Source organism: Patiria miniata, unplaced genomic scaffold (assembly GCF_015706575.1).
Source record: "Patiria miniata isolate m_02_andy unplaced genomic scaffold, ASM1570657v1 HiC_scaffold_5, whole genome shotgun sequence".
Taxonomy (NCBI): domain Eukaryota; kingdom Metazoa; phylum Echinodermata; class Asteroidea; order Valvatida; family Asterinidae; genus Patiria; species Patiria miniata.
This window is the reverse complement of record NW_024037072.1, coordinates 26,501,405-26,528,792: the sequence shown is the minus strand read 5'-3', so window position 1 is coordinate 26,528,792 and position 27,388 is coordinate 26,501,405. Positions and strand designations below refer to the sequence as shown.

Genomic DNA, 27,388 nt, shown 5'->3' with positions numbered 1-27,388 from the left:
TGCCTACAAAGGAGTCACATCATCACAGCCATCGTGCAGCTCATTACAACGCAGTGAGCAAGGACATCACAACTTGGCCCTCTGGGGACCTGTGCACCTGCCTACAAAGGAGTCGCATCATCACAGCCATCGTGCAGCTCATTACAACGCAGTGAGCAAGGACATGACAACTTGGCCCTCTGTGGACCTGTGCACCTGCCTACAAAGGAGTCACATCATCACAGCCATCGTGCAGCTCATTACAATACTGTGACCTGTGGAACATGACAACTTACGTACATAGTCCTGTGAGGACCTGTGCCCATGTTTGAGTGAATGTAAAATCTGGGTATTCTCTGACATGTACAGCATAATAGGATATTTTGCGCTGTAGTCCACGATGCTTCCATCATACATGGAAAAATGTACTTGTAAATGTACACTGACCACATGGATAGAACTGTATGCATAGCATGGGATGCAGCATGAACTTCATGCAAGTTATTAGAAATTGAATTATCCGTGACTTTTTATTGTGGCAAGTGAAGTCCAGAAGCAGAGACAAGTGCCTTGCAGTTGTATTATGCAAAACATGCAAAGACTTTATTTCCAAAATGCGATATATCCATTTGATAAAAAGTGAATATTTCCACCATTATTAAATTTAACCCTAACAGAACTCGACCCATCAAACCCCAACGGCATGTTTTGTTGGAATCTGTCAGGATGGGTACATTGTACATTACCCCTAAACTGACAGTCTTTTACGTTGGGTTGGCACACCTCCAGAAACAAAGTCAGAAATATATGTGCGTAGTTTCCCCATATGGTGTTGGAGTTTGCCAGGATGGGTATGGTTCCTAGTAAATCATGCTAGGGAGTTGGGGTTAAAGAACAAAAACAGCACAACAGCTGGTTCTAAACTTTTTTTTCAAGTGTGTTTAACTATATAAAACCTGTCAAAATGGACTTTGGCCAGCCAGGAGAGCGTGGAATTCTAAAAGATAACACAATGACGTTTATCTCATTTTGGAAATTATCTCTTCATGAACATGTGTATATAGATATGTGATTTTTTATAAAGAAAATATTTTAATGCCAAAATACTTACAAATCAAAACAAATTTTGAATCCATTGAATGTGTGCCTGTACATTGAATTGCATGAGCCTATCAGTATAACAAGTGTAATTTTTTAATTCCAGTTAGTACAATTGTAATTTTTTTGATGCAGAGTAATTCAGTTCTTTAAAAGAATACTGCCAAAAATCACCTACATTGTTAAAAGTATCTGTTTTTTAACAAAAACAAGTATTTATTTTCCTGTATAAATGAATCCAGTACATAGGCCTACACATCAAGTATTTTCTAACTGTGACTTGTGCAATTTAGAACGTGTGCTTGGGCTGAATAGAAAGTTTAAATTTTAGCAACAGTTAATTTTTGGCTTTACTAAGAGGAAGATGGTCACTGAAAATTCAAATCACTAAATTTTGAGAAAATAGACAGCATTTCTGAGAAGTCCAAAGTTAATAAAACACTGACTACTTTCTAATGCAACACAGTTGAAAGTACAGAGCATTCAAAACACGCATGCCTTGAATGCATTTTGAGGCTAGTGTTAGAACGGACGAGTCTGAACAAGATGATGGGGAGAAAGCAGGGTTGTTTGATTTAAAATCACCTGATTTAAATCATTCATTTAAATATCTTGAAGAGTTTTTTTGAAAATCATTCAAAAACTTCAGGAGTCATGTAAAAGTTTTTTTAAAAATCACATGATACTTATATACGCTCATAAATAAGAGGTTTTTAAGGTTATTAACCCAATTTGAATACACTGATGTTATCTGGTGGATCATTCCATCCAGTATGCTCTCGTGGCAGTTGATATGTTCTGCTTGGCTACACTGTTATCAACTTCCCAATGAATGCTGTATGTAATTATTGATTCACGCATGGATGCAAGGCATGTTACATATTCCTAAAGTTAGGGTTCAACCCTAACAGAACTCAACGGCATGTTTTGTTGGAATCTGTCAGGATGGGTACAGTACCCCTTACATTGGGTTGGTACATGTACACCTCCAGAATCAAAGTCAGAAATACGTTTGTACAGTTTCCCATATGGTGTTGGAATTTGCCAGGATGGGTACATTGTATGGTTCCTAGTAAATCATGCTGGGGAGTTAAAAGAAACTTTGTTGTCTGAACAGAAGTAACACTTAAACAGATGACAAACTTGTCTTTAATTCTTCCATGGTGGGTCCTTCACTCTTGCTCAGTGTTCTACAATTTAATAAATCCCTCAAATATATTGAAGCTCGTGAGATGGTTAATCTCTCTCTTTTTCAGGAACAGATAATTTCTATAAAAAAATCTTTGGGAGTTTTAAAATGTATAAATGCAATGCAAAATAAACAGAGTTTTACAAATGGGTGTTGAATAATATACAATGTATGTATTGAATATGACAAACAACGTTTTTGATAACTCATACACTGACAAAAAACAAAACAATCGGTTTAAATTGTTTTAAAATCTGATTTTTTTTTTTATCAAAAAAAGAATCATGATTAACAACCCTGGGGAGAAGAGGAAAGAGTTTGAGCCTAAATAATATCCAAAATATAATATACATGTATCAGTTGGTAATTTACAAAGCTGCAACATTCAAATAAATATGTATGCGTGAAACAAATCTTTGGTTGTACCTTATCTGTTTATTTTCATAACAATGTTAAAATAGAGGCTCTGCCTCGCCTACTTTGTGGGGTGAATGTAGGTGGCTTTACTGCATGGTCTGCTTCACAGGGGAGGGGACTGAGCCAAACAACTTGTGAACACACACATACGTTTACGTTACATACGTAGTGTGAATATTCCTTTGCTTTCGTGCAGTTCAGAAAAACCTGTGAAAAAAAATCATTTTACTCCCACTGTGAAAACTCTTTCAACCCAATTTTTTTCCAATGATTCCCTTTAGTGTTTCTCTTTATTTTGCCACTAATAAACCTAACCCCAAAATGCCTCTAAACCTGTTTTCTAAGAGGGGGGAACCTTGTGTGGACGTGGGCAAGTCCACACAACGTCGCTGCTACCTGGTTTATGTGGACATCTTTTGTTCAGAAGTCCACACAGTGAGTGTAATGCTTTTACACCTTTTCCACTTGATAGTATAGCAGAGATGAAATAGACTTTGAGTTGGATTTGAACCTGCAACCTCTGGTACACCAGACTGGAGGGCAGTCTACCAGCAAGTCTGGGTGTACATATACATGTATGTGTGTTTGCTGTCACCCAATTCATCATGTTACACCATGACATTAAATTGTGTAATTTCACTGGTTGAGAACTGTTCACTTGACGTATTTCAGGAGTTCATGTACATGTACATGTATGCATGATGACCTAATAGACTATGCAGAGTATACAAAAAATGTTAAGAGAAAATATTAATAACACCACAATTGTCTGTTGTGATATAGTCTATTGGTTTTGTACATCCTTGGGAGCAAATACACACATAGCAGCCTTGGCTTTGCCATAGGCACCATTTGCACCACATGTAAAAAACACCACGGAGAGTCTACATCACACCAGATATTAACTGTATAATGGTCAAGGGCTGCTACTGGTTTGAAACAATGAACCTCATGTTGCCAAGTTTGGCATCCCCCCCCCCCCACCAGGTCAATATGCCAGATGTATTGTCATTGATGCATAACTCAGATCCTTCATTTTCTATAGTAATTGTGAAAACTGTAAAGGCATAAAGAAATTCAATAATCCAATGCTAGATATTACAGTTCTATTTAAAATCTCAATGTGTAATGACATCATAGGCTCCAACCTGCCCAAAGGCACCCACAGGCATGGCACAGCCTTTTCATGTTTTGACATCAAAGTGCAAGTTCATGCAAGGACCATGAGTTCACTAGTGGTTGCTTTGAGACATAACTTATGCCTGCACACTAATAGCAACATACATGTATGAATGCCTCCAGTCAAATGCTGGTCAAAACGTCATCACTAAAACGTCTTGGTCCATTCCCCCTGTTGTGCTTTATGATGTGCGTGGCTATTGGTAACCAGCGATGGAACCGTTCCCCGTGCTCTGGTTCCAAATAGCTGACTAGAGTAGTCCAACTGTCCTTCAATCGAGCTAAGCTAGTCGAACAATACGGTAAACTACAATATCCGCGCCCGAACTTGCTCAAGCTTTACTTGTTCTTACATGGCAAGACCATTGCTACTCAAGCACCAGTCTTTTAATGAATACTGTTGCTGATTACACTTTCGTCAGAAAACTAATTTACTCTTGCCCTCGTCAGATTCTCATCAATCCTTAATGCACACTCATCATGTAGATGTACCAGTTTCTCAAGAGTGAACTCCAGCACACTCCTGCACATGCCACAAGAGTTCAATCCTCTCGTCATAAGCAGCTGATGAGTGACCCGTGCTATCAACTAATGTGCCTTCCAACTCACTTCCTATGGAGTATAAAGACTCAATCAACTCTTCTTTCAAAGGCTCTTTGTCTTGGCACATGTTCAACTGACTGGCAGTTTTCCTGTGTGGTTCCAGTGAGCTACAGCGAGAGCCCTCATGTGTTTTCTCCGTTACAAGCTCTGGGCTTTGGCATTTCTGGTTTGGACTGTATTAGCGCTTGCACTCTGGCCAGTATGATCTCATTTGCGCTCACGCAGTTCTCCAAACCGTACGGCGGTTCAACGTACAGTGCTCCTGCTATACTGAGCAGTTCTCCCTTGTCCCCCGACAATGTCACGGGTATGTGATGTTTTTCCAGCCACTGTTTTAAGTCTGTCTTTCGACGGGAGATTTCCTCTTCTGACAGCTCGTTGTGCTGATGACTGGACTGGAACAGTCTGTTGAGTCTGTCCAGGCACTGAGGCGTGGGTTCACTGACAAGGGTTACACTGTGGATGGCATGACCCATGATGACTTCAGTTACTGCACGCTGGTCATCAGGGAATTCTACAAGCACAATACTGTAAAAAAAAATATATGGAAGTTTGTTTTAATAACATTATTCCTATAGGGAACAAAATCCACTTGTAAATTATTTGACCAACCAAACTAATTGGTGACGTTAAGAACATATGAAGGGCAGGGTTTTGAATAGACCCGTGAACGTGGCTATATACATAGCCACGCTTCAATCTATAGTAAAAACACTCTATTGTGATCCACGGTTACTGTGATCGAGTGACCGTTCTAGCCGAATTTCGGCTACATTTGACAGAATATTTTGCATACAAAAATGACTTGTACAGAAAATCAAGCAGGATATTTTTTCGGCAGAATTATGTAGATGAAGGACAATGAAAAAGATTTGAGAAATATGGGCACATTTGGTTTGAAAAACCTTCGTTTTTTTAAAGATCCCTGAAACAATCCCTTACACAAGGGAACAGCAATATTACTGGGTAAATGGCAGACTTTCGAAGTGGATTTAGCAGAATTTTACATGGTATTACGGTCGTCCTGCCATGTAAGACAGTTAGTCGGGTACCCACTGGTGGGACTCCTACTGTTTTGTGCATGCGGAACTCAGGGTACCAGAGTGTCATGCCTGTCTTTGATTTTCTGATCATTTTGAAAACGTTCGTTGTGACAAAGTTGTGCCGTATTTTACATCAAGTTTCTTGGCAATGACAGATCCAACACTCGCGTAAATTCACAGGAAGCCTAACAAGTAAGTGATTTACCTATGGGCAAAATTATACATTGTTATATGTAGCGGATCAAAAGATCAATTGATAAATCGCTTGTATTTATGCGAGGGAAGCGCGTGGCGTTGTATACGTTCACGGGTCTCGGTTTTGAATTTTTGAGGGAAATTTGGGGGTAAAATGAAGATGACAACGACAAAACGCAATACGAAAATAAATATGGCGATCACCATGCAATGTACCGTGAGCGTGCAAGTCACGCTGCACGACAACCAACATGACCAACCGGCCTGTAAACAGCGTGGTAGGAAAATCGTAATTTCTACCCCAAGAAACTGTTCAAAAAATACTAAAAAAGGTGTCATTACATTTAGAGAAGTCTGCCTTGGGTTGACAGTGTCATTTTTAGTAATAAAAAAAATCTTGATTTAATTTCTAATCTAATGTGATCGAAAAAAAAACAGGGGCCTATGATAACGATCGCCGTATGTTGTTTGACGTCTTCAAGTTCTTGTCATGTTGACATTGTTGTTTGACTTTGAGCGCCCAAATTAACTTCTTTGAATTTACCTTTGAGACACAGGGTCAACTGTAAATATCCATCCAGTATGCCTCTTACTATCCTTGCTTATTACGTCCACCTTTTTAGAAACCAACGAACGCCAATCGCAAGGAGAAAAGTGCACAAAATCTTTACCCTGTACAAACTGTTCAGCATCGAGTTTGTTCATGGGCGCCGCCATTTTGAAATTGTGCAGCGCCCTCTTTTTTCCACATTGCGCCCGCTCGCCAGCTTTATTTTTTTTTTTCATGATGACCACTGAGTCACGTCGCGATGAGCTCGGAGAGGGAGTACTACTACCGGGTAGCTAGGTATATGATGGGGGGGGGGGGGGGCAACGAGTTTGACAAAACGAGTGAATAAGATGCATTGAATGCATTTCGTAGTTGTTTATGTTGAAATCAAGTTTTTACAAGTTTTGCATTCTCATTTTACAAGTCTTTTTACCTGACCATAGAGCTGTATTTAAAAGATGTATGGACCCGACTTACAATGTGTGATTTACAACTCAGGACGCTCACTTTTTATCACGACGATCTCCATCCGAGAGTTCGACTTAATTAGTGGTCTAGCCTGCCTAGCCAAACAAATGCTGGTCAAAATATCACGCGGCTGGCTGTAGTCAAACTATTCCTACGGTAGCCCGCCCGGCTAGCGAGTCCAGATGAAAGGACAGGAAGAAATAAATCATGAAATTCAGAGAGCAAATCTGTATCAATGTCCGTGGGCGCGGCGCTGTTGTTAAGAGTCTGTTCGATCAGTAGCCCGGTAGCCTAAGGTCGGTCGAACCCTGTCTCCATGTGATTAGGCCTCTATCCTCAAAATATTTACTGCCTTTAAAAAGTGATGTTTTTTAATTAATAACTCCCCTCCACCAACCCCCCCCCCCCCAAAAAAAAAACCAATCGAGAACAGTCCAAAGAGGACATATAAAGAGACCAGGCATATGGCGTATCCGGGGGGGGGGGGGGGGGCAAGGGGGAAGGATCTCGAAGACAGTTTTTTCAGTATTGGAGAGGGACAGGTCACTTTCCCATATAATCCTAAAAATAGCATATAATCGTAATTGCGCATATACATAATACGCATGCGCAGTACTACCGATGAGCCTTATTTCATGGAGTCGGATATTCACGCCACACCCCGCGGCATGTCTTTCGCACAGCCTATGGGAAACAGGCAAGGAACGCTTGGAATAAAAATATGGATCTGGGTACCGGTAAGAACTACATGTACATCAACCTCTTCCCCAGTGCTTACTTTATTTCCAACCTCATTTCCAATAGTAAGCAGGTAGTGGTTGGTGTACTGCTCGACACCCTGGGGACGAGGTTGGGAGCTACCTGTACATGTTCTTGAAAAATGAAGGGGTGTGTGCCAGCCGTGTTTATAGCCTAAATGCACGGCTGGTACACACCCCTTGGTTGTACCTATATAATAGGTACAACCTTTAAAAAAAAAAAAAAAAAAACTGAACTGCAGATAAGAATAATGTTGTCATTGTGTACATTTATTTTAGGTACCTAATTTATACAGAGTTTTATTTTTAAAAATCAATTAATGCAGCATTATCCTCGCTCGGGTCCTTCGGCACCCCCTCCCCCATGCGGAGAAAACCTCACAGTTTCCAAATACATTGTACTTTAAGTGACTGACTAAAAAGTTATCTCGCCAAACAGTAGTAAAAACAATCCAACAATCTACAAAAATTGAAATTTGATTTAAACACAACTTTGGATCTATGCAACTACTATACCGGTAACAAAAAGCACACACAAACTCTATAGTCAACCTATACACGAGAAACATGGATAACAAAGTGTCTACGACAATATTAATACATTTTAAAGTTAATGTACATATCAAAATGGTGGACAAAAACCTTGAAATTATAATGAAATACATAAACTTAACACGCCTGAAGTGCATGGGGCACAAGATGAAATTGAGCAACGGAAACATAAATAGTTATATTGAAAGTTGCAGGGGCGAGTACAAAACTGTTCAGCCTGCCGGCATGCAGCTAGACTTTGTATGCTCACAGTGTCAATACGTCACCGCTGAAAGACTATCATGCCGTTTAAAATGACTGATGATACGTCTCTGCCCCATCTTCTATTTGTTATTTAATTGACAATTTTCCCCTGTTTCTCGGATGTCCTGCTAGTTTAGACAACGGTTGTGTTTGTACAACTAGGGGCGGGTTTGCAGTATGGTTCAGGGCAGACGAAATACGAACAGCACTCGCACAGAATGTCATGGAAGAAGCAAAAAGGAGCTGCAAAGTCGCAACACCGCGGGTAGTCGCCGCAGCAACCTGAATCACTGCCGAGGATGTGCCATCCGAAGTCGTACTGAAATAGAACGAAGAAAACGAAAAAACTGTGAAAAAAATGGGGGAAAAACAAGCCCATGGTCGTGCATCTTGCAGTGTGTGAAATGGCATAGTCAGTGTCACACCTGACCTCCCCCTCCCAAAAGCAACACGCAATGCGAGAATTCTTAGGATAGTCATGTATTTTCGTCACAATATTAGTCATCATTATCATAATAATCTAAAAGCGCAAACTGCAAGACTATATGGAGAAGTTTTGAGGGAATTTTACAGAGTACAAGGCCAAATTGAATTAGGCGGGCGGTTTTTTTTACATGTAAAAAATCCTGGCAAAAATTAATCTTTGTTTTTCATCATGGGGAAATAGGCGAAACAAATTCCACACACTGACGTAATTAGGGTCATTTGCAGGGACACTTAGGTGGATCGATCTCGCATCCAAGTGGGTTAATATTTTTCGAACAATAAAAAGCTGTTGTTTTTCTTTTCAATATCGACATGTCTGTTGCCTTAGAATGGACCAAACATGTCACCAGTGTGGCACTCAAGACGTGGAAAAACTAAGCACATTAGTTTTAAAAGTCATTTTAGAGTTGACTCGTGAGGAAGGCTGATCGGCTGCCAAAACACAATTTATACCCGATAGCTTGCACAGCCCGGCACATCACAATCAAAGGAGCCGCACGCGTTCAATCTCGCCAGAGCCTCCACCACATCCTCAAAGTTGCTCTGCTCCGCTTGTCCGTAGATTTTCATCATCAGCTGCTTCTCGTCTACAACCTGTTTGCTGAGGAAGAAACCCTCGTATTCCTGCCGACAGACGAACAGTCCCCCGGTTTTGCCTGTGGCGTACCCCCGGTAAGGCGGGCAGGCGTCCTGTGCGGGAACGCCCCCGCGGATTCGCTCCGCGGCGTGGATGACGGAGAAGTGGTAAAAGGTGGCCCATCGGGCCTGTGTGAAAGGCCAGCCGCGTGTGCTACGGTGCAGCTTCTCAAACATGGCGTCGTACATGGGAACGAGGTCGGCCAGGCTTGGAATGCCAGACTTGCCAACGGTCCGAGACATGTATTGGGCAGATGAAGTGACCAACTCGGAGATTCCTGAATTTGTTTGAAAAAAAAAGAACCATTAGTAGTGATGACTCAGAAAGCAATTTTCGGTGGGGGGATTACAAAGCTTATACAAGTAAATTGTGCAAAAAGAGCAAATAATGTCCATGGAAAATTGGTGAATTTTTGACCAATTGGTGAATTATAATCTTTTGAAAATTTATGCAAAGAAACGAAACAAGATAATGGAATGTCGATGTACGAAGTATGATGGAGGAAGGGAATTGGTCCAAAATTTAGCACAAAAGTTATGTTGTGTGACGTATGATTTTTTTTTTCATGAAAACTGAAACAAACACATTATCATTACCATCGATGACTAAGTCGTGAATATCCTTGGACGGAATTTCTAAAACCGACAATGTTACAGGATCCTGTCGCGATCGCTTCCAATGCCCCGTCTTCATCAACGACACACGGGAGACGATCCGGCCCGAACCGCCCTCATCATCCCCCGTGTAGCTCTCCAGTAACACAGTCGTGTTGTTCCTCCACGAATACTCAGCATGTAAACAGTCACAGTGTCTATCGCTGAAAATCCGCAGGTCGCCAGTGGAGGCGACTCGCTTGAGGTTTGTCACCAGGATGCATATATAAATTGCACATCCGACACTCCACAGACGCAACATCTTCACAGGATGGGTTGTGTCCGATGAATTAGGCTTTTGTGGGGTACCCGGCCCTGTGGCAAAGGTTTAAGCACGACGTCGCTCGTTCCAATCGTCACAGTCAACATAATCAGCAATCTGAACAAAAGTTCTCAAGCAATCTTTGACCAGTTTCCACGAGTTTACTCATCGACACGCGCGCAGCGCATCAGTGTTTGACGTGTTTCCTATTGGGATATTCAATAAATAATGGGTACCTGTATCCTTCGTTGTCACACCCCACAAGGAAGTACATGTACATGTAGGATAAGTCCACCTGGAGTTACAAGCGTTGCCATGTTAAGAGCTAACTGCTAACCGCGAAGTTGGCGCGAAACCATGGCTGAAGGCCGCAAACAGAACAATGCTTGAACGCTGTAACAAAAAGACCCCATCGTATCGGCTTCAAAACCCACTACGGGTGCAGCAAGTCTTTCGATCGGAATTGTGCCCTTTGGGCCCTAAAACGCGTGGGAAACCCATGCGCTTGGCAAAAGTTGGAAAGATCATTAACAGGAATATAAAAGTCCACATAAAATAGGTTGATAACTGCGGTTTTCGTGTAATAATTATTATAACGTGCAGGACTTTCGGGGCACAAAACGTTGGTTCGAGCATGGTTCGAGGAATAAGCCTCTTCCTTCCTCCATGGTATTAACGACTGCTCGCTTTGTTTACGTGTGTGCTTTCCTATGGTGCTCAGTGGACCGTGGGACCCCACTGGCTCCATAGGAAAGAAAGTGTGTAAACAAAGTGTGACGCCATTAGTACAGAGGCTTATTGGAGTGCTAGTCTTTATTCCAGTCACATGATTTCTGTAATTGCTTAAAAAACACAGTTACTGTACTTATGTATATTGAACAATAGTTTTCCTTTACGTATAAGAAGCATGACCGCGGGCATGCTTGTTAAAAGAACCTTCAATAATTGCTTTCTGTGTATCCAGACCATGTCAGGAGCAACAATTTCCCCGGTATTTGGCATGGTACCGGTACGTTTCCGGGTAATTACCCCGCGTGCCTTTAAATATGTTCATTCCACTCAGCTCCGCCATTGGAGATTCATTCTTGGCTATAAATTGTGCAAGGTAATAAAAAAGGGTAAAGGGGACGAACCTGTATTCACAGGGACTGAGTGCCCATCTCTCTTTCGTTAGCGATTGGTCCAGACTCATATGCTACTGTGGGGGGATCGCCACACCTCCTCCACAGCGAGTCTGTTACCTTCCCAGCATTGAATAATGCCGGTAACCATTTAACACCTTGGTAGGAGTAATTGAGGTGAAGCTCCTTACTCAAGGGCACAACTCGCATGGCCACGGCGCGGCTCGAACCCACAACCTCACTATCATGAATCCTGTGCTCAACCGCTAGACCACACGTCCCCTAGTCGCGGCCATTGCCTCATTTTGCCTGAAATAAATTGTTAGAAATTTGGAAAACTTCCTGCTGGTATCTTGGAGAAAACGTAAAGCCAATATCATTGAAGGCGAAGTCCTTACGTTTATTCTTCTACAAAATTAGCTGGACAGATGTTTCGGCCTTCATTAACAAGGCCTGCTTCAGAGGCAAATGACAGTGGCACAAGAAACTGACATGCGGCCAGGGAACATTAACACACAAGCATGCAAGGGTGGAAGGGGGGGGGGGGGGTGAAAAGGGGATGATGATGCCGGGGGACAAAGGAGTGCGGCAGTGCGTGAAGTGTCTGATGAATAGGGGTGTAATGGAATTAGGCAGAAGGAACTAAGGAAAGGGACGACAAGGGAGGTGATCAATCCCAGGAGGGTATGGAGGGGGGTTGAAAAGGTTAGTCATTCCATAGAGCAAGGAACAGATTGCAATCCAGTCAGTAAGCTCAGCAGCAGTTTGCAGCAGTTCAATTCATTTTCAGTTTACACTCCGTTTCCTTTTTTTTTTATTGAAAATAAATGTACCTTACTTCAGCGGAAAGTATTATCATGGTACAATGCACATGTAATGACAATAATGACTGGCATGATAGTGTGCCAAAAACGCTTTGACTCATGCAGAAAAAATACTGTAATTTACAGCTGAAAAAAGAGGACGCAACAGAGACAGAAATGAACAAACTCTGGTGTACATACACCATTCACTAGTTTTAGCACTCCGAGGTATTCATTTATTACATAATACAACTGGCTGTACAGTAAGGCATAGTATTCACTTTACAATTAACCTTTAAACGGGACTAGACTCGTCAATTCAAAATGAACCCACATTTTGTCTTTTTTTTTTACTGCCTCTGCATGTCATGATTATACACCGAAGTCTCATCTCAAGTCGAACTTGAGTTTTGTCTGGTTTAAAATCATAGCCCAACATATCTCAAGCTCTTCGGGGTTTTTTTTTGGAGTAATTATTTTAACATCTGAGACATACATTTTGCTCCAGGCAGCTTTCCCTCTCAGTTGCTATGAAAATAAAGATTACATTATTCACAATGTGAAACAGCATTTTAATCTAATTCGGCTACATAATCGGTACCTGTTTATTCACAACTTTTCTTGGCGTTTATAATCTACAATGAACATGACAACTACGCACTACTGCTAAAGGTGGGCTCTCCCCTTCTGTGGAATGGAAGATTCCCCCTTGAAGGCAACCAATCAAATTTACCGTTATACCGATAAGCATGGTTTTTTTTTTTCTCCAGACACAATATCTGCATAATCATACTCACAAAATATCACACTTCCAAAAGATTTACATTGTGTATATATAATCGCAAAACAATGCGGTCCAAAGAACTTCTTCAGTGCTTTTGCAAATACACATAATTTACTTATATTTGGGAAAACCAAATATTGTTTTGTTTTGTTTCGTGAAATATACTGACATTTGATCTGGGTGAAAACCCTGTTGTGTTTTACAATTCATACAAACTCTACACTTTATACTGCATCACGGTGCACAAAAGATATGCGCATAATTATTCAAAAATGATTTAAAACACAAAATATTCACAAATCTTGGCATTATTCTTGAAAAACTCCATTATGGGATGTGTATCTGGGATGTTAAAACGTAAAGTAAAAAAACATGATTTGGACCTTGGATAGCTGTCAATAATGTATCTTTGTGTTTAAACTGTACCATTACATTAATGCTATCAAATTGCCAATGGGACACTTTTGACCAAGTGATATTTTTTCCTGAATCCATGGTAATGATCTTTGTTGAGGTTAATATCACAATGTGCTAGCTAGCAGTCACTTGTTGAAGAATGCAAAGGAAAAAATTTGTATTCATTATTTTCATCCATGGCTGTCCAAAAACTGACGCGGTAAGTCAAGTGTTTAATAGGATTTCTGTTTTAAATTGAGAGGAGAAGGATGAGGCTGTGCATTGTAATATAACCAGTAAACTGCGACTTTTGCTCCTCTTCATATCAATAATATGTAACAAAAAGTCACTAGTTTATCTGGAGAAAATCTTCCCATTATCCTTGCACCTGTCATGTTTGTGCTACACCAACTTTGGCAAATGTGGAAGATAAGTGCACATTTTGCCTGGATAACTAGTGTCTGAATGTCACTTTATTAAACGACATGCAAAAAAGCATGTTTTGTCAAATCCAACATCATAGCCTCTTAAAAGCAATACCCATTAATAAAATAATACGCGCAAGACCAGAAAAAAATGGGAAGAAACCCCAACTGAAGAAATGAAACCAACGATCTACATTAATACACAAATGTATCCCGCATTTTGTTCTGCAGTAGATAATCATTACAGTGGGCACCGACCTCATGTTGTGTTGCACTTTGCACCATAAACTCTTTGATAAACAATGATTTAGAAAGTACATTTTGTGTGTTTGACAAGCATTAACATTACTTTCTTGCATTTTCAAGCATTAACATTATTTCAAGTGAAGCATACATGAAACTAATCCAATCCATTCAAACGTTATCAGGCCACTGTATTTCTTACCCTACTATGGCTCCACAACTTGTTATAGAAAAGCAATATGACAGTTGGTTTAAAATGTTGCCAGCGTACCGCACTACTGACTTCTTCAGAAATCATGACACCACCATGACATTTATGTTTATTTATTGATCGAGGTGGAGGTTTTGAAAATCATCCAACCATCAAGGAAAACCAAGCGGAAAGAATGTTTACGGGGATGGAACACCTTGATATCGATTGTACTCCAGCCTTTTTTTATGAGTTAACTTACGACATGCCTGCATGTCACTTTAAACATACACGTGATGCACAACTAGCTTATTTTCAGAGCTTATTCAGACTACATGTACATGAGAAGGAATCCAAATGGTGCAGGAGAACAAGTGGTGTATAACTTCACTGGGAACTAACGATACTAGGACACAATACAACTGGCAAAGCAATGGAAAGGCTACACAAAAAGTAAATTGACATGACAGTTGACATGATTCTCTTCATTGCATTTCCAAGTTTGAATTACCTCTGGCTAAACATTTTATGAGAACACAGCTTTTTAACGAGGAAAATTACGAGAGGTTGCAATTTTGTTTACTTTTAATCCTCCTTAATCTTGTTCATCCGCCGACTCAGCTCTTTTTTAAGTGCTTGACTTAAACTTGTGGAAAAACAATTCAGTGTGTGCTTTTGAAGGTTTGCAGAAGTCATCAAAGGGCACCAACGTGAAAAAAATAAATAAATAAATAAATAAATAAATAAAAAAATTGGACCCCTAAGACAATAGTGCGTATATTTTCACAAAAATCTCACAACAAATACACGTGTGTATTAATATTTTCATGTTTCTTAAGGTTTTGCTAACAAACACATTATATTTTGCCCCTTTAGTTTAAACTAATTTTTAAAAAAAGTAAGGGCAGAATTTCTAGAAAACAACAGACATGGATTTGTGCGAGACCTGAATATTTTAAACACACAAGGAGAAAGAGGGAAAAAAAGTAAATTTTGGCAAAGTTTGGAATAGAAAGAAATCAAGAATACTAATCTTTAAGTGAAACAAAAAAAAACCCAGAAAAATCAAAACAATTTTGTTTGGGCTAGTGCGTTCGCAACGTCAGTACTTTCCCACGAAACATTTATCCTTACTGTGTCAAACTTATTCACCAACCACACTCTCTGGCCCATATGTAGCTAGCCTTTAGTCAAGTCCCACACGCCTATACCCGGACCATCCTGACACGTAACGCACCCTGGATGCTGGCACGTAAAAAAGACTAGCACGAGCGGCAAAGCCGGAAGGGCCTTTACTATCTCGTGGAACTAATCACTTAATCATTTATTCACGTAATATAAATCAAGCAATACAAACCAATCATCTAACGGTGGTTTGCGGTTACCAGCAACAGCACCCGCGCCATGGCGCGCGTGCTGTCTGGCGCCAGACGATGGCTGATTTACGTTAGTAATTCTGCATTTTCATTGGTCAATTCACAACGGTAATGCATTATGCATGTCTACCAAATCGGTAGACAAATGTAAAGAAAAACATAAGCGTTCTCCACGAGATGGTAAAGGCCCTCGCGGCTTCACCGCTCGTGCTAGTCTTTTTACGTGTCAGCATCCGGGGTGCGTCACGTGTCCGGGTAAGCGCGGTTGACTTGACTTAAGGCTAATATGTAGCAGGATAAGTGGCAGACCCCCGCCCCCTCTTGTGTTGGTCATTGTGTTACCGGAATCTCAGAAATTCTTTTGAGATATGTAGGAGGCATGTATTAGGGAACAATAGTCTAGAGTGTATACAGAGTATAGAGCACCAAAGTCTGGCGTCAGCTATATTTGTTCTGATTCACGCGCTGGTTCACGCGCTGCGTGTGAACTAGAATAGGCAGTAAACTTCGGTACTCTATAGGGACATGGGGTGGGTTGGGGTGGGGTGGGCTTGGGGGTGGGAGGGTGGGCTTGGGGGTGGGAGGGTGGGGGGGGGGGGTACCCCTCTGTCACAAATCGTGCAGGGTATACTATGGCCCAACAACGTGGCACAGCTGTGGTATACTATAGTGTAGAGGTCAAGCAGGGTGCAAATTCTCTGCCATTCGGCTATTGTGTGAGGTTTAGGTGGTGTTGGTCATTCTGTAAATTTAGGGTCCAAATCTTTTCTGTCCCTGTTACCTTGGTACTTGGTAATTTGCCATTTAAGTGTCATTAAAGGGAATATACAACATTTGCAAATATCGAAAAATAAAACTACCAAGTTTTTACGAAAAACTTTACTAGGATGTTGATAAATGACAGTGGAAAGCATCCTGTAAAATTATGGCACCTGGTGTGAATTCATTTTCAAGAAAATAGTATTTTCGTATACATTTCCAACGGTGGTCGGCCGACCACCGTTGGAAAAACCTGACTATTTTTCAACTACTAATCCAAATTTACCTTTTTTTCAGTCCAAATTTTGTTTGCCATTGGTTAGATGTTTATGAACGGGTGCAGGTAGGCTAGACTGGTTCCCTTACCTTACAATTTTCCGCCACCTATAAATATTGATCTATTTCATCTTGAGTGCAGTCAGGGAACCAGACTGCTTAAACATTTTTGTTTTTCTTGGTTTTTCCAGCATTTTCGAACACAAAATTTCAAACAAGTTAGTGTAACAATATTTGATCTATTATACTAACCCCTCAAATAGTTCATTTCTAAAAATTACAGCAAAAGCCAATGATGTACATTCCCTTTAAGAATGACTTTAAACAATGTTTGATTCGTTGGGTATGTACATGTAGTCTGCTATTCATAATCACTCTTGGAGGACAACTGCATTGAGGAGTGCATCAGAATTATAAAATCATAGATGTCAGATGTAACAGGACAGGAAAAAAAAGTGGACCCCAAATTTATAAAAGACCCTAATGCATCTAACAATATTGTTGGGTATCAAAGTAAAAAATAATAATAGTGTGTTACTATGGGTATAAAGCAAATCGGGTGAGGGTTCAGATCCATTTCATACAGTGTTTTTTTTTATTTATTAATTTAAATAGTCCGTTTGATTTTTCAACAACGTGACTACATTTACCAAAAGTTACTTCCTTACAAGCTTAATATAAGTGATAAAAAAAATATCATGACTGATATAAGACACACACATCTGAGTGTATCACAACAAACGATCATACACATCCAACAAAGTCTCATCCCATATTAAATGTCATCACGGCAACATCAACTTTGAAGCCTCTGCTCAAAGCTGCTGCATTAAAAGTGCTTTCTGGCATAAAAAAATAACCCGATTATGAACATCCATACACAACGGTTTAAAAAAAAAATCATCACATTGAACAAATACCACACGGTCAAAACAAGGTATCCAGCTATACCACGGTGATAAGCATGAACTATTTATATAGTACGCTATAATACACCTTAATACTTTTTAAAGGATAGTGAATTTTTTTTTTAAGTTTCGTTAAATCGTCTCTCGTATGTTGGTGTCTTTAATAAATCTACTTCTGAAAGTCAACTTGCCACTGCACTCAACTGGATTCCTGTGAAGACACTAGATACTCGTCTGGCCGTTTGTGGGTGGTGAGTGCACGCATTGTGTACGCATCGTGAGGAAGTTCAGACTTTCTTCGTATCAACTGCTTGACCGGTTCTTTCTTCACACCTGTTGGAGCCTGCGGATGGAAAATAGTTCAACATGTACATTGTATTCATCTATTTCTGGCATTGACACTGGCTTTATAGACAGGTGCGGACATCCAAGAATTGTTTACATTGGACACGTGTGGTCAAACGGTAGGGCACCAGGATTCATGATCGTGAGATTGTGGGTTCGAGCCCTGCCGTGGCCATGTGTGTTGTGCCCTTGAGTAAGGTGCTTTACCTCAATTACTCCTCTCAACCCAGGTGTTAAATGGGTACCGGCGTTATTCAATGCTGGGAAGGTAACATATTCGCTGTGGAGGAGGTGTGGCGATTCCCCCCCCCCCCCCACAGCAGCATTTTATGGACTCGAGTACGGCCCAATCACTTCGAAAGAGAGCACTCCGTTCCTGTGAACACAGGTTCGTCCCCCTTTATCTTACCTTTTTTTTATATAGCTCCAAGATATATTTACTTAAAACTCAATGGTTCTTGAGTCTGAAGTGCTGAATGGTAACACATAGCAAACGATGAAAACGAACATGCTAATGAGAAGATGTTTCATCTGCTCAGCTGATAATGCCGTATTGCCACCGATGCCTATGAACAACATTAGGCAAGTCGCAAACCAGTCTAAGTCAGAGCACGCAAAATTCTTTTCCAGATCTACGGTTGAGAGGTTAAAATGGCTGCAATAGGCTTTATTCACGAGTCGGCCATATTGAATTGAAAGCGAGGTAAAATCTTCATTTTTGGAACTTGCGAATAGAAATGAAATTAATGAAATAAAGATAATTACTAATTAATACTAGTCTGCTCTGATGAATAATTTAAAATTTGTGATTATTTATACGCTAATGTTTTAAGCCACATTTAAAAAAATTGCAAGTGAGGCTCGGAACACATAAATAGTCTGGCACCATCCCATTGAACACTTTACAAGGCCTATTACACATTAGTGATTTTTTTCGCAATGACTATGCTGCGCGGCAATGTCGCACGTGTGTGTGTGAACGAACAAACAAAATACGCGATACAGTACGCGATTTTTGAAATTACTCGTGCAATATCGCACGACTTTGTCGCGTAATGTAAACACGCTCATTGATCTGTGCCTGTATATAAATACGCGCGACATTATCGCACGGCAAAATGGCGTATGCGTAAATAAAATTCGGGGAACACGATCAAAAATGGTTTCCCCCCGAATAAGGGGTATGGCCATACCTATAGACCATAGTCACGGGAAACCATTTTCGATCGTGTTCCCTGAATCTATCTCATAAATTGTAAACTGTTGAATGGGATGGTGCCAGACTATTTATTGATGGAATGCGTTCCAAGAATGACTTTCATTTTTTTTTAACTCTAACTCCCTAGCATGATTTACTAGGAGCTATACCCATCCTGGCAAACTCCAACACCATATGGGAAACTGTACACACATATTTCTGACTTTGATTCTGGAGGTGTGCCAACCAAATGTAAAAGACTGTCAGTTTAGGGGTACTGTACCCATCCTGACAGATTCCATCAAAACATGCCGTTGGGGTTTGATGGGTTGAGTTCTGTCAGGATTAATGTTGCTTGAAAGGGTATGTTTAATCACAAATTTGTAATTATTCATCAGAGCAGACTGGTATTAATTTTTAATGAATTGTTATTTCATTGCTTTCATTTCTACTCACAAGTTTCGAAAACTGTCAAAGTGTTAACCTCGCTTTCAATTTAATATGGCCAACTCGTGAATAAAGTTTATAAAAGTAATCTCGTCTATTTTCTCGCACCCTTACAGAAAACAGTGAGTAAACATTGCTTATCAAGTTAAATTAGTGAAGGGCAAAAACCAAAAATTTAAATTTACATCTCCCAAATGGAAGAATCTCAAGTGATCAAAAGTCACCATGGTTGTTGTTTACCTTGGCCTCAGTAGCCACATCCTTGGTGATGTCTCCATCGTAAACATCTTCATCCGTGTCAACTTCCATACGGCTGTTTTCCTCGTGGATATCGTTATGTAATCGCTCAAACTGAGGTTCAGAACAAAATGACGAGATGCAAAGTAGCACAAGTTATGATTTAGATAAAATACTTGTACAAAATTACCAGTTAGTGATAGCAAAACTTTAAACGGAATTCTCTCATTACAATGCACCCAAAAGCCTTGGCAAAAGTTCACTTGTAATTCTGTTTTTAAAGGGGAAATACAACATTTGCAAACATCAAAAAAAAAATAAAACTACCAAATCATTTTGAAATACCTTGCTGGACTGTTAGTGAATGACAGTGTAAAGCATCCTGTAAAATCATGGCACCTGGTATACTGTCATTTTCAAGAAAAGTGGTATTTTTGTATCAATTTCTAACGCTGATCGGCCGATCAGCGTTGGAAACAACTGGCTTTTTTTCCAAATACTGGCCCCATTTGACCATCGCACTTGTTTGCAATCGATTACAACCCTATGAACGGGTACGAGCCAGCTAGACTGGTTCCCTGACCTTACAATTCCCCAATGTATGTAAACTGCTCTGTTTCTTCTTATATGGAGTCAGGGAACCAGACTACAGGAAAATGATCGTTTTTCTTGGTTTTTATAGCATTTTCGAACCCAAAACCTCAAAAAAGTCAGTGTAACTATATTTGCTATATATTTCCAACCCCCCAATTCCATCCATTTCTGAAAATTACAGCAAAAGCAAATGATGTATATTCCCTTTAAGATTTCTAATACGATGTGAACAAACTGTTCTGTGGAGCGCTGTGGTCCAATGGTTACGGTGTTCGGCTCACTTGCCGCAGTACGTGGGTTCGAACCCGGACGGGGAACATGGTGCTTGTGTTCTTGGGCAAGACACTTTACTACAATTGCCACTCTCCACCCAGGAGTATAAATGGGTACATGTGAAGGTAGAGACCAGATTGCGCTGATCTTGAGCTGCTGCAGAAACTGGTCTCATGGCCTGATGAACAGGGGTAATAATTGTGAAGTGCTTTGAGACCTTTGGTATAAAGCGCTATATAAGCACTATATTATTATTATTATTATTCTTAATGGTGTCTTTATATCACCTTAACCCTAACCCTGCCACACGCAACACAGTGCATCTGGTGTAAAAGTCTGTTCAACTTTGCTGCATTCAGCTATCAACACCAGTGCATAAATGGCCACTTCTGAGACAATGAGAGCTAGTCCCATTGAGAAATGCCACAGTTGTATCCTGCTGCAGTTGGTTACCACAGACTCAGAGGCATTTGGGCCTTGAGACTTTTGACCTGATGGATCATGCTACACTGTGCACTTTATATGTGCAGGTACCGGTATGTCATTTTGACAAGTGTTGTGTGTTGCTGCATTTTAATTGCAGGGTTTCTAATATCCTGGAGGGTTAGGGTTAATTAATACTCTGTGTCATCTGCCATAATGGTCTTCTGTTGCTTCACATTAGAAGGATTACAAATCATCAAACACCAAAACACCAGTAAATGCTACCCCTCCCTTCTATTCAAATGAGTTTGGTGTAATACTTTGCATACTTTTCTTATAATAAGTTAGATGCATTTCATAAATCTATCTTGATGTGTTTCAATTAGGGATGATTTTCTTTCGTTCAGCTTACCATTGGGTTCTGTTTTGCAACACCTTCAAGTCTATTCCACTGCTCATCTCTCCTCTTTAGTCTGTCCTTCTCACTGTTGGAGAAATGAAAACAGTAACTAATCAACAAACATATTATCTTAATGTCTTATAAACATGGATTCATAAATACCTAAGACAGTTTACCCATTCCTATTGGTGCCCGTCTAAGTGCCCGTCATGTGGGTGGTTTTAAACCGCTGATAAAACACCGGCTGGTTTTAAACACTTTATTCCTGCACCGCTGTGTTCTGCACGGTCCAAGGGCGTCAATCGCTTCTCAAAAGTGGGGTGGGGGGGGGGGGGGCCTGGGGGGGGGGGGGGGGGGGGGGGGGGGGGGGGGGCCTGGGGGGGGAATAGGGGGGGGGGGACATGCCTTGATCAGAACCAATGCGAGCGTGAAGTGCAAAGCCTTAATGGCGTGGGGCTCGAGAACCTCTTGAGGACCCCGAAAAGTTTTGGAATCTAGATGCTCTTTGATGTGATCTAGGCAATTTCTGACCACTTTAACCATTTTTTTTTTGAGAAAAAGATCATCATTTAAACATCATTTTCGAGTTTGGAGTCATTGAATCAGCTAAGCTATTCTGAGCTATAGAATCTTATGTAGGCTACAATTTTTATTCAGGGACATGACAAACACTTTTGATATCCTCCCACTTTAAAAGTGAGGGGACTTGTCCCGTACCCCCTCCCCCACTGATTGACGCCTATTTCTGCACCACATCGCGCAGTTAGCGCCTGCGCTGCCAATCTCGCGTGAGCAACATACGAAAAACACATTATGTGAGCATCTTGAAACCAGTCTTGAGACTTATTTTTTAAATTAAAAAAACATGGCCATCAGAAAAACAGGCTAGAGGGCAATTCCGTAAAATACACCATACGTCCGACCACATGAGGTACACAAGTTTGTTAAGGTTGTGTACCTTAGTTTGGTCTGTAATTGTTTTCTACTCATTAGATGTCACACTATTAGTGATGTATCACATTCACTTTCCCAACACCAGCTCATTAAAGTGTCTGACACGTGCGTCCAAATTTACAAAATTGCCCTGGAACAATATGGACAAGTTATAATTATTACTTTGTTTGCATCTGTTATTCTATTTTTGGTCAGCAATTCTCTCACTCACCTTTGTCTTTCCTGTTTGTACTTTTGGGAGCACTCGTCAAACAGCTTCTGGTTCATCTCCATGAAGAGCTTCAGCGCATTGTAGATCAGCCCGTGTATAGTCCTGGCAATGATACAAAACACAAACACACGGTGTGATTTATGCACTAGGGCGAGTATTAGGAGCAATAGAACACTCAGCTGTTGACTTAGGCAAGGCAACTTTTGAGACTACATTCTGAAGAATTTTGTACACGGTCCATCTCACTGGGCCCAATTTCTTGGCTCTGCCAACCACAGCATTCTGCGCTTAGGATCTCCATTCTGCACTAACCGCGCTATGAGAAAAATTCTGTGCTAACCCTGTAAGCACAGAATCCTTACTTACGGGATGTATGCAAGTACATTTAAGCCCAAATTCCTTGCAAACCTGTGAAATACGCTAACCGTAAGCCGGAAGTTTCTTCTACAGCAAGCTAACGGTAACGGTAACTTTCGCTAACGGTAAGCAGAGCCATGAAACTGGGCCCTGAAGTGACAAGCACAAATTCTAAAGTTACTAAGTTTAAGGTTTGTTTCAAGTTGCTTGATATGAGTTTGGATCACATCGTTTGGTTTGAATGGCAATCTAAATCAGTTGGTTTTCAACTCAGTGCACACTTTGTTAAACTTGTTTATTTTTTCTGTTATGGTTGAGTTTCTATATGTTTAAAATGGCCCGAGACACTTGCCCCTACAAAATGGACCTCCAACTGACTAGTTCAATTGAATTCTTGGGGTCTGGCTTGTAATTCAGGCAGCCACTTCTATATCCCGACAAACCAATGAAGTGATGTCTTACTTGTTCCAGTGAGCTTTCGAGTTTTTGTAGAGAGCAGGAAACATGATGGGCAGAATGGTTGCGGCGTTGTCACTGATGAGACTCATTATGTATTCATTATTCCAATAGTACAGCGCCCTCTCAGCAACCTGTGAGATAAGGGGATATGAAGTTGAGAATTTTTTTTTTTTAAAGGCCACTATGGGGTAAATGAATTCTCTTTCTTTTCTCAATGGAATAAGACTTAGATCGTGAATGTTATCTAAATTTAGGACAGAGATACTGAGATCCTAGCATCAAAGATCATCTTTGCAATTGTTTAAGGTAGAGTATATCATTTGCAACTATCCAAAAAACTGATGACATTATTGTTGAAAAGCATACTTGGTTTAAAGATAGTAATGGCACTAAACTGCCTGTTAAATTATTCTTTCTGGCATGTTGTCATTTTGAAGAAAACAACAAAAGAAGGCCATTTCAAAAGATGTGTCTAAAGAAATTTTGGAAATTTCCGTTAGTAGTTCGTTTTTAATTCCGCGAAGCCGTGAATCCGGTTCGTTAGTAAAAACGTCATATACGCGCACACCACTGATTACTAGCGCCCATTGGATAAACGCTCAAGTTGCGTTAGCTTCCGGTTCCAATGGTTCCAATGCTACTTAATGGCCAGTGGGCGTGGTTTAAACTGAACTAATTCACACTAACGAACCGGATAGGTGCGTGCAAGCATTGACACAACGCACACGCGCGCAGTTGCAATAATTTGTCGGTTCAGTGCGTGACATCGAGTAGCTGCATCAGCTGAATGAGAACGTGTCCCGGACGCTGATTTCGTGCGTAATTCAGAACACGACTCAGCAACTTTTGAATTGTAATCGAGATCCTAGAATATTGTTTACTCAGAATATACAGCATTCACTGAGCTAAAACTTCATCATGTTTTTAAGCACCCTTCTTTAGATTTTGAGCACTTTTGCTGAGAACAAACAAAAAAATGCACAAATGACAAATGTTAGGGCCTATACTCTACTCTACCTTTAAAAGACAACAAAAGTTGAATTGCTCAGCTGATGTTTTCACACACTACCAAACACAATACTATCTGATCGGTGGACGAAACAGTGTAGGAACAGTATATGAAACTGTGTCAGCTACTCTAAAGAGCCCTGTGTAAAGACTTAGTGCGTGAGATGGTTCACATACACACGGCAATCTGCTAGAACCAACCAGTATGTGTTTCCAGCATGAGCCTGAACCCATTTGATGCTTAATTGTCCTTCAATCATGTTTTCCCACTCGAGGGGGTATTTGTGTCATCTTTTAATTTTACGTGAACAAATCATATTCTCGGGAGCATCTTGCTTCCACTGCCAAATTGTGCAGATACTTTCACTGATAAACTGATGAGGGAAACATTTAGGGGCAATACCTGAAAGTGTGGGCTGGAAACACACTTGGAGAGCTGTTGGAACAGAGGTTCAATGACCTTGTTGAACTCAGCCGGCTCGATGACGTCTAGAATCTCCTCCAATTCATTCAGAAACATCACCTGAAATCACAAAAAAATGATACCATGGAAATTACTGAAGGCGTTTTGCTTGTAGTAACATTCCCTGACATTCTGTTCACTGCCTTTAATTAATGCACTCCACTAGAGGCTAATGCCATGGAGCTTTTCAGCACAGAGGTTTGTGAAGCACAGAAAAGATTTGTTTAGCCAAAAATAAAAGTTGTCATACAACGTCTGAATAGATCCACATCATCTGATCAGTCGTTGCTCACGTGTCATTGAATTATTGCTTCCAACGCACAGCGCAGCTGCACCGCAAAAATAGACGTTCAATTGCACGGTCACTCCAATGAGATGACGAGGATTTATTCAGGTGTTGTATAAAACAAATAATGAATGTTTCACATTCGTGCAATGAAAAGAATAATTTCATTCGGAGACAGATGGAATGTTCCATTCATTTAATTTGTCACCTCATGAAATTCTTAATATACCAGCCAAGACGGCCCATGATGTATATTCCTTGCAACTGGCTCTCCCCCAACATTTACATACGACGCAAATAAATGTGCTGAAGCCACATTTCCGGCTTAGGCATTTAGGGGCCATCCCTTATCACAAACATTTTCCAAAGCGTACAAAACGTACTCTTTTTGCAGACCCCTTCCTCAACACCCTCCCCCCCCCCCCCACAAAATGAAGATTTTTCAAAGATATCCTGGATTCAACAGTTCATTCATAGCGTCGCGATTAGTTATAGAATATTAGTGTCTTGAAGATAGGCTAGGCACACTAAGTGCTTGCTAAACGCGCACGCGTATGCAATTCCTCACTACCAAAGTGGCAGCTGAAAAGGGCTGCATCGCGTATGTTTGTCACCGGCGCGTAGCACAAAGCTTCTCCCATGAGGCTTCTCCCATGATTCTCGAGCTTGTCCGGAGGTCGTCAAGTTGAGGTAGAGGAGGTTTTTTTTAAGAAAGATCTTCTGAAAGACCATTACAAAAAATACTCAACCGAAAATACTGATTGACATTTTTCACAAAATTCAAAAGCGTTAGACCCCTCCCTGGGTGTACGTTTCGTACGTTTATGAAAATGTTGATAATTACGGATGACCCCTTAGCGTTAGGCCCTCTACTATTTTTATTGTTGAGAAGAGATGGTTCAATGACATATTGGGCACAACAATTGGATACATAACTTACCTCTTTTGGACTGTGCACTTTTGGCCAGTACTTCAGGAGTAGTTTCAAAACCTACAAACAAGACACCCAAAGACAGAGGTTTAATTTCTCTTTATGAGTGAATCAAGACTGGTGTAGATACGAAAAAATGAAACTCTGAAACAGTTGTACAATTTATTGTGGCTATATGATCACGAAGTTTCTAATTTTCTCATTAATTTAAAAATTTAATTTTAATTTCATTTAAACTTAAATTTCTGTTATTCTTATATATCTTAAATCTAATTTGTATGTACCACAGATCCACATCAAAATGCCAGGAATTGTGACCTCACCTTTTCTGTAAGAGTGGGATCCTTCTCTAAGAACTGCACTACGCAATACGCAAGCTGTAACGTAAAGACACAGAGAATAAATATATTATCATAAATGTTTGATATAAAGATCTGCTGTGGCCATTCCAGGGAACCCCAGTTGTTAGCATTCGGCTCTGTGCAAACATTCCTGTATGCACAAGCGATTCACATCCGCCGAGATCTCAGAATCAAACGTCGAGCATATTCAACCCAACATGTGGGGCATTTCCACAGGTATCACCTGCTAGAGTAAACAGCGACTAATCCACACAAAATTACTGTTATTTCTGATTATAATTATTCCCGTTCGCCAAGTTTTATTGATGGTTGCACATAAAAATGAAAATTGCATGTTCAGTCTTTGGTATGAATTATTCATGCCCCCTCGGTAACACTTGTTTCTTTCGCTTCAAGCCGTGCTTTATGTAAGCCAAACCGCAGAATGGTCCCCCATGTATTTTTGAATTTTGTTGCAAAGCAAACTATTTGGAAACCAGTGAATAATATCGCAGTGTCTTTGCCTTTTCTTGGTAAAATCCTGTATGTACATGAACGTATTTATTACAAGTATTAAGCTGTGAAATTCAGTTTCATGCGCTCGTGGCCAGATCAGGCTACAAAAGGTAAATGGACTGACTTGGGTATCAGCACAGGACACTGACAGAAATATTGCATCATTGTTTGTCATTCAAATCATTTTTTAATACTGGGTTTTGATCCGAGATGCTTTTTTTTTGCAAGTAACATACATTTAGTGCTGTCCGAGAACATGTTTGGGAAAACAACTAACAAGCTTTTTATCACCAAGCTACATTGTAGCTCGGGTCAGCTGGCCGACGCAAATCCAATATGATGGCAGGTATGA

At 40.5% G+C, this 27,388-nt stretch overlaps 3 protein-coding genes across 3 annotated transcripts in view; all 3 read right to left on the bottom strand.

The window, feature by feature from the left end:
* Positions 1 to 4,280: 4,280 nt before the first annotated feature.
* LOC119741149 (gem-associated protein 6-like) lies at positions 4,281 to 6,452 on the bottom strand. The gene is made up of 2 exons (XM_038216846.1): positions 6,248 to 6,452; positions 4,281 to 4,993 (listed from the first exon to the last, which is right to left on the bottom strand). The coding sequence occupies exons 1-2, from the start codon at positions 6,418 to 6,420 to the stop codon at positions 4,588 to 4,590; spliced, it is 579 nt and encodes a 192-aa protein (XP_038072774.1). The 5' UTR covers positions 6,421 to 6,452; the 3' UTR covers positions 4,281 to 4,587.
* A 1,276-nt stretch (positions 6,453 to 7,728) lies between these two features.
* LOC119741148 lies at positions 7,729 to 10,944 on the bottom strand. The gene is made up of 3 exons (XM_038216845.1): positions 9,994 to 10,944; positions 9,214 to 9,674; positions 7,729 to 8,593 (listed from the first exon to the last, which is right to left on the bottom strand). Exons 1-3 carry the CDS (start codon positions 10,310 to 10,312, stop codon positions 8,408 to 8,410), a joined length of 966 nt encoding a protein of 321 aa, XP_038072773.1. The 5' UTR covers positions 10,313 to 10,944; the 3' UTR covers positions 7,729 to 8,407.
* A 6,313-nt stretch (positions 10,945 to 17,257) lies between these two features.
* Positions 17,258 to 27,388, bottom strand: part of LOC119740377 (serine/threonine-protein phosphatase 2A 56 kDa regulatory subunit gamma isoform-like) — a 51,967-nt gene continuing 41,836 nt past the window's right edge. The window contains exons 10-17 of the mRNA XM_038215652.1: positions 26,503 to 26,556; positions 26,189 to 26,239; positions 24,903 to 25,022; positions 23,495 to 23,622; positions 22,676 to 22,777; positions 21,523 to 21,595; positions 19,824 to 19,934; positions 17,258 to 17,936 (exon numbers count right to left, since the gene is read on the bottom strand). Of these exons, the coding sequence (XP_038071580.1) occupies positions 17,793 to 17,936; positions 19,824 to 19,934; positions 21,523 to 21,595; positions 22,676 to 22,777; positions 23,495 to 23,622; positions 24,903 to 25,022; positions 26,189 to 26,239; positions 26,503 to 26,556 (783 nt within the window). The 3' untranslated portion in view covers positions 17,258 to 17,792. The remainder of the gene's footprint in view (positions 17,937 to 19,823; positions 19,935 to 21,522; positions 21,596 to 22,675; positions 22,778 to 23,494; positions 23,623 to 24,902; positions 25,023 to 26,188; positions 26,240 to 26,502; positions 26,557 to 27,388) is intronic.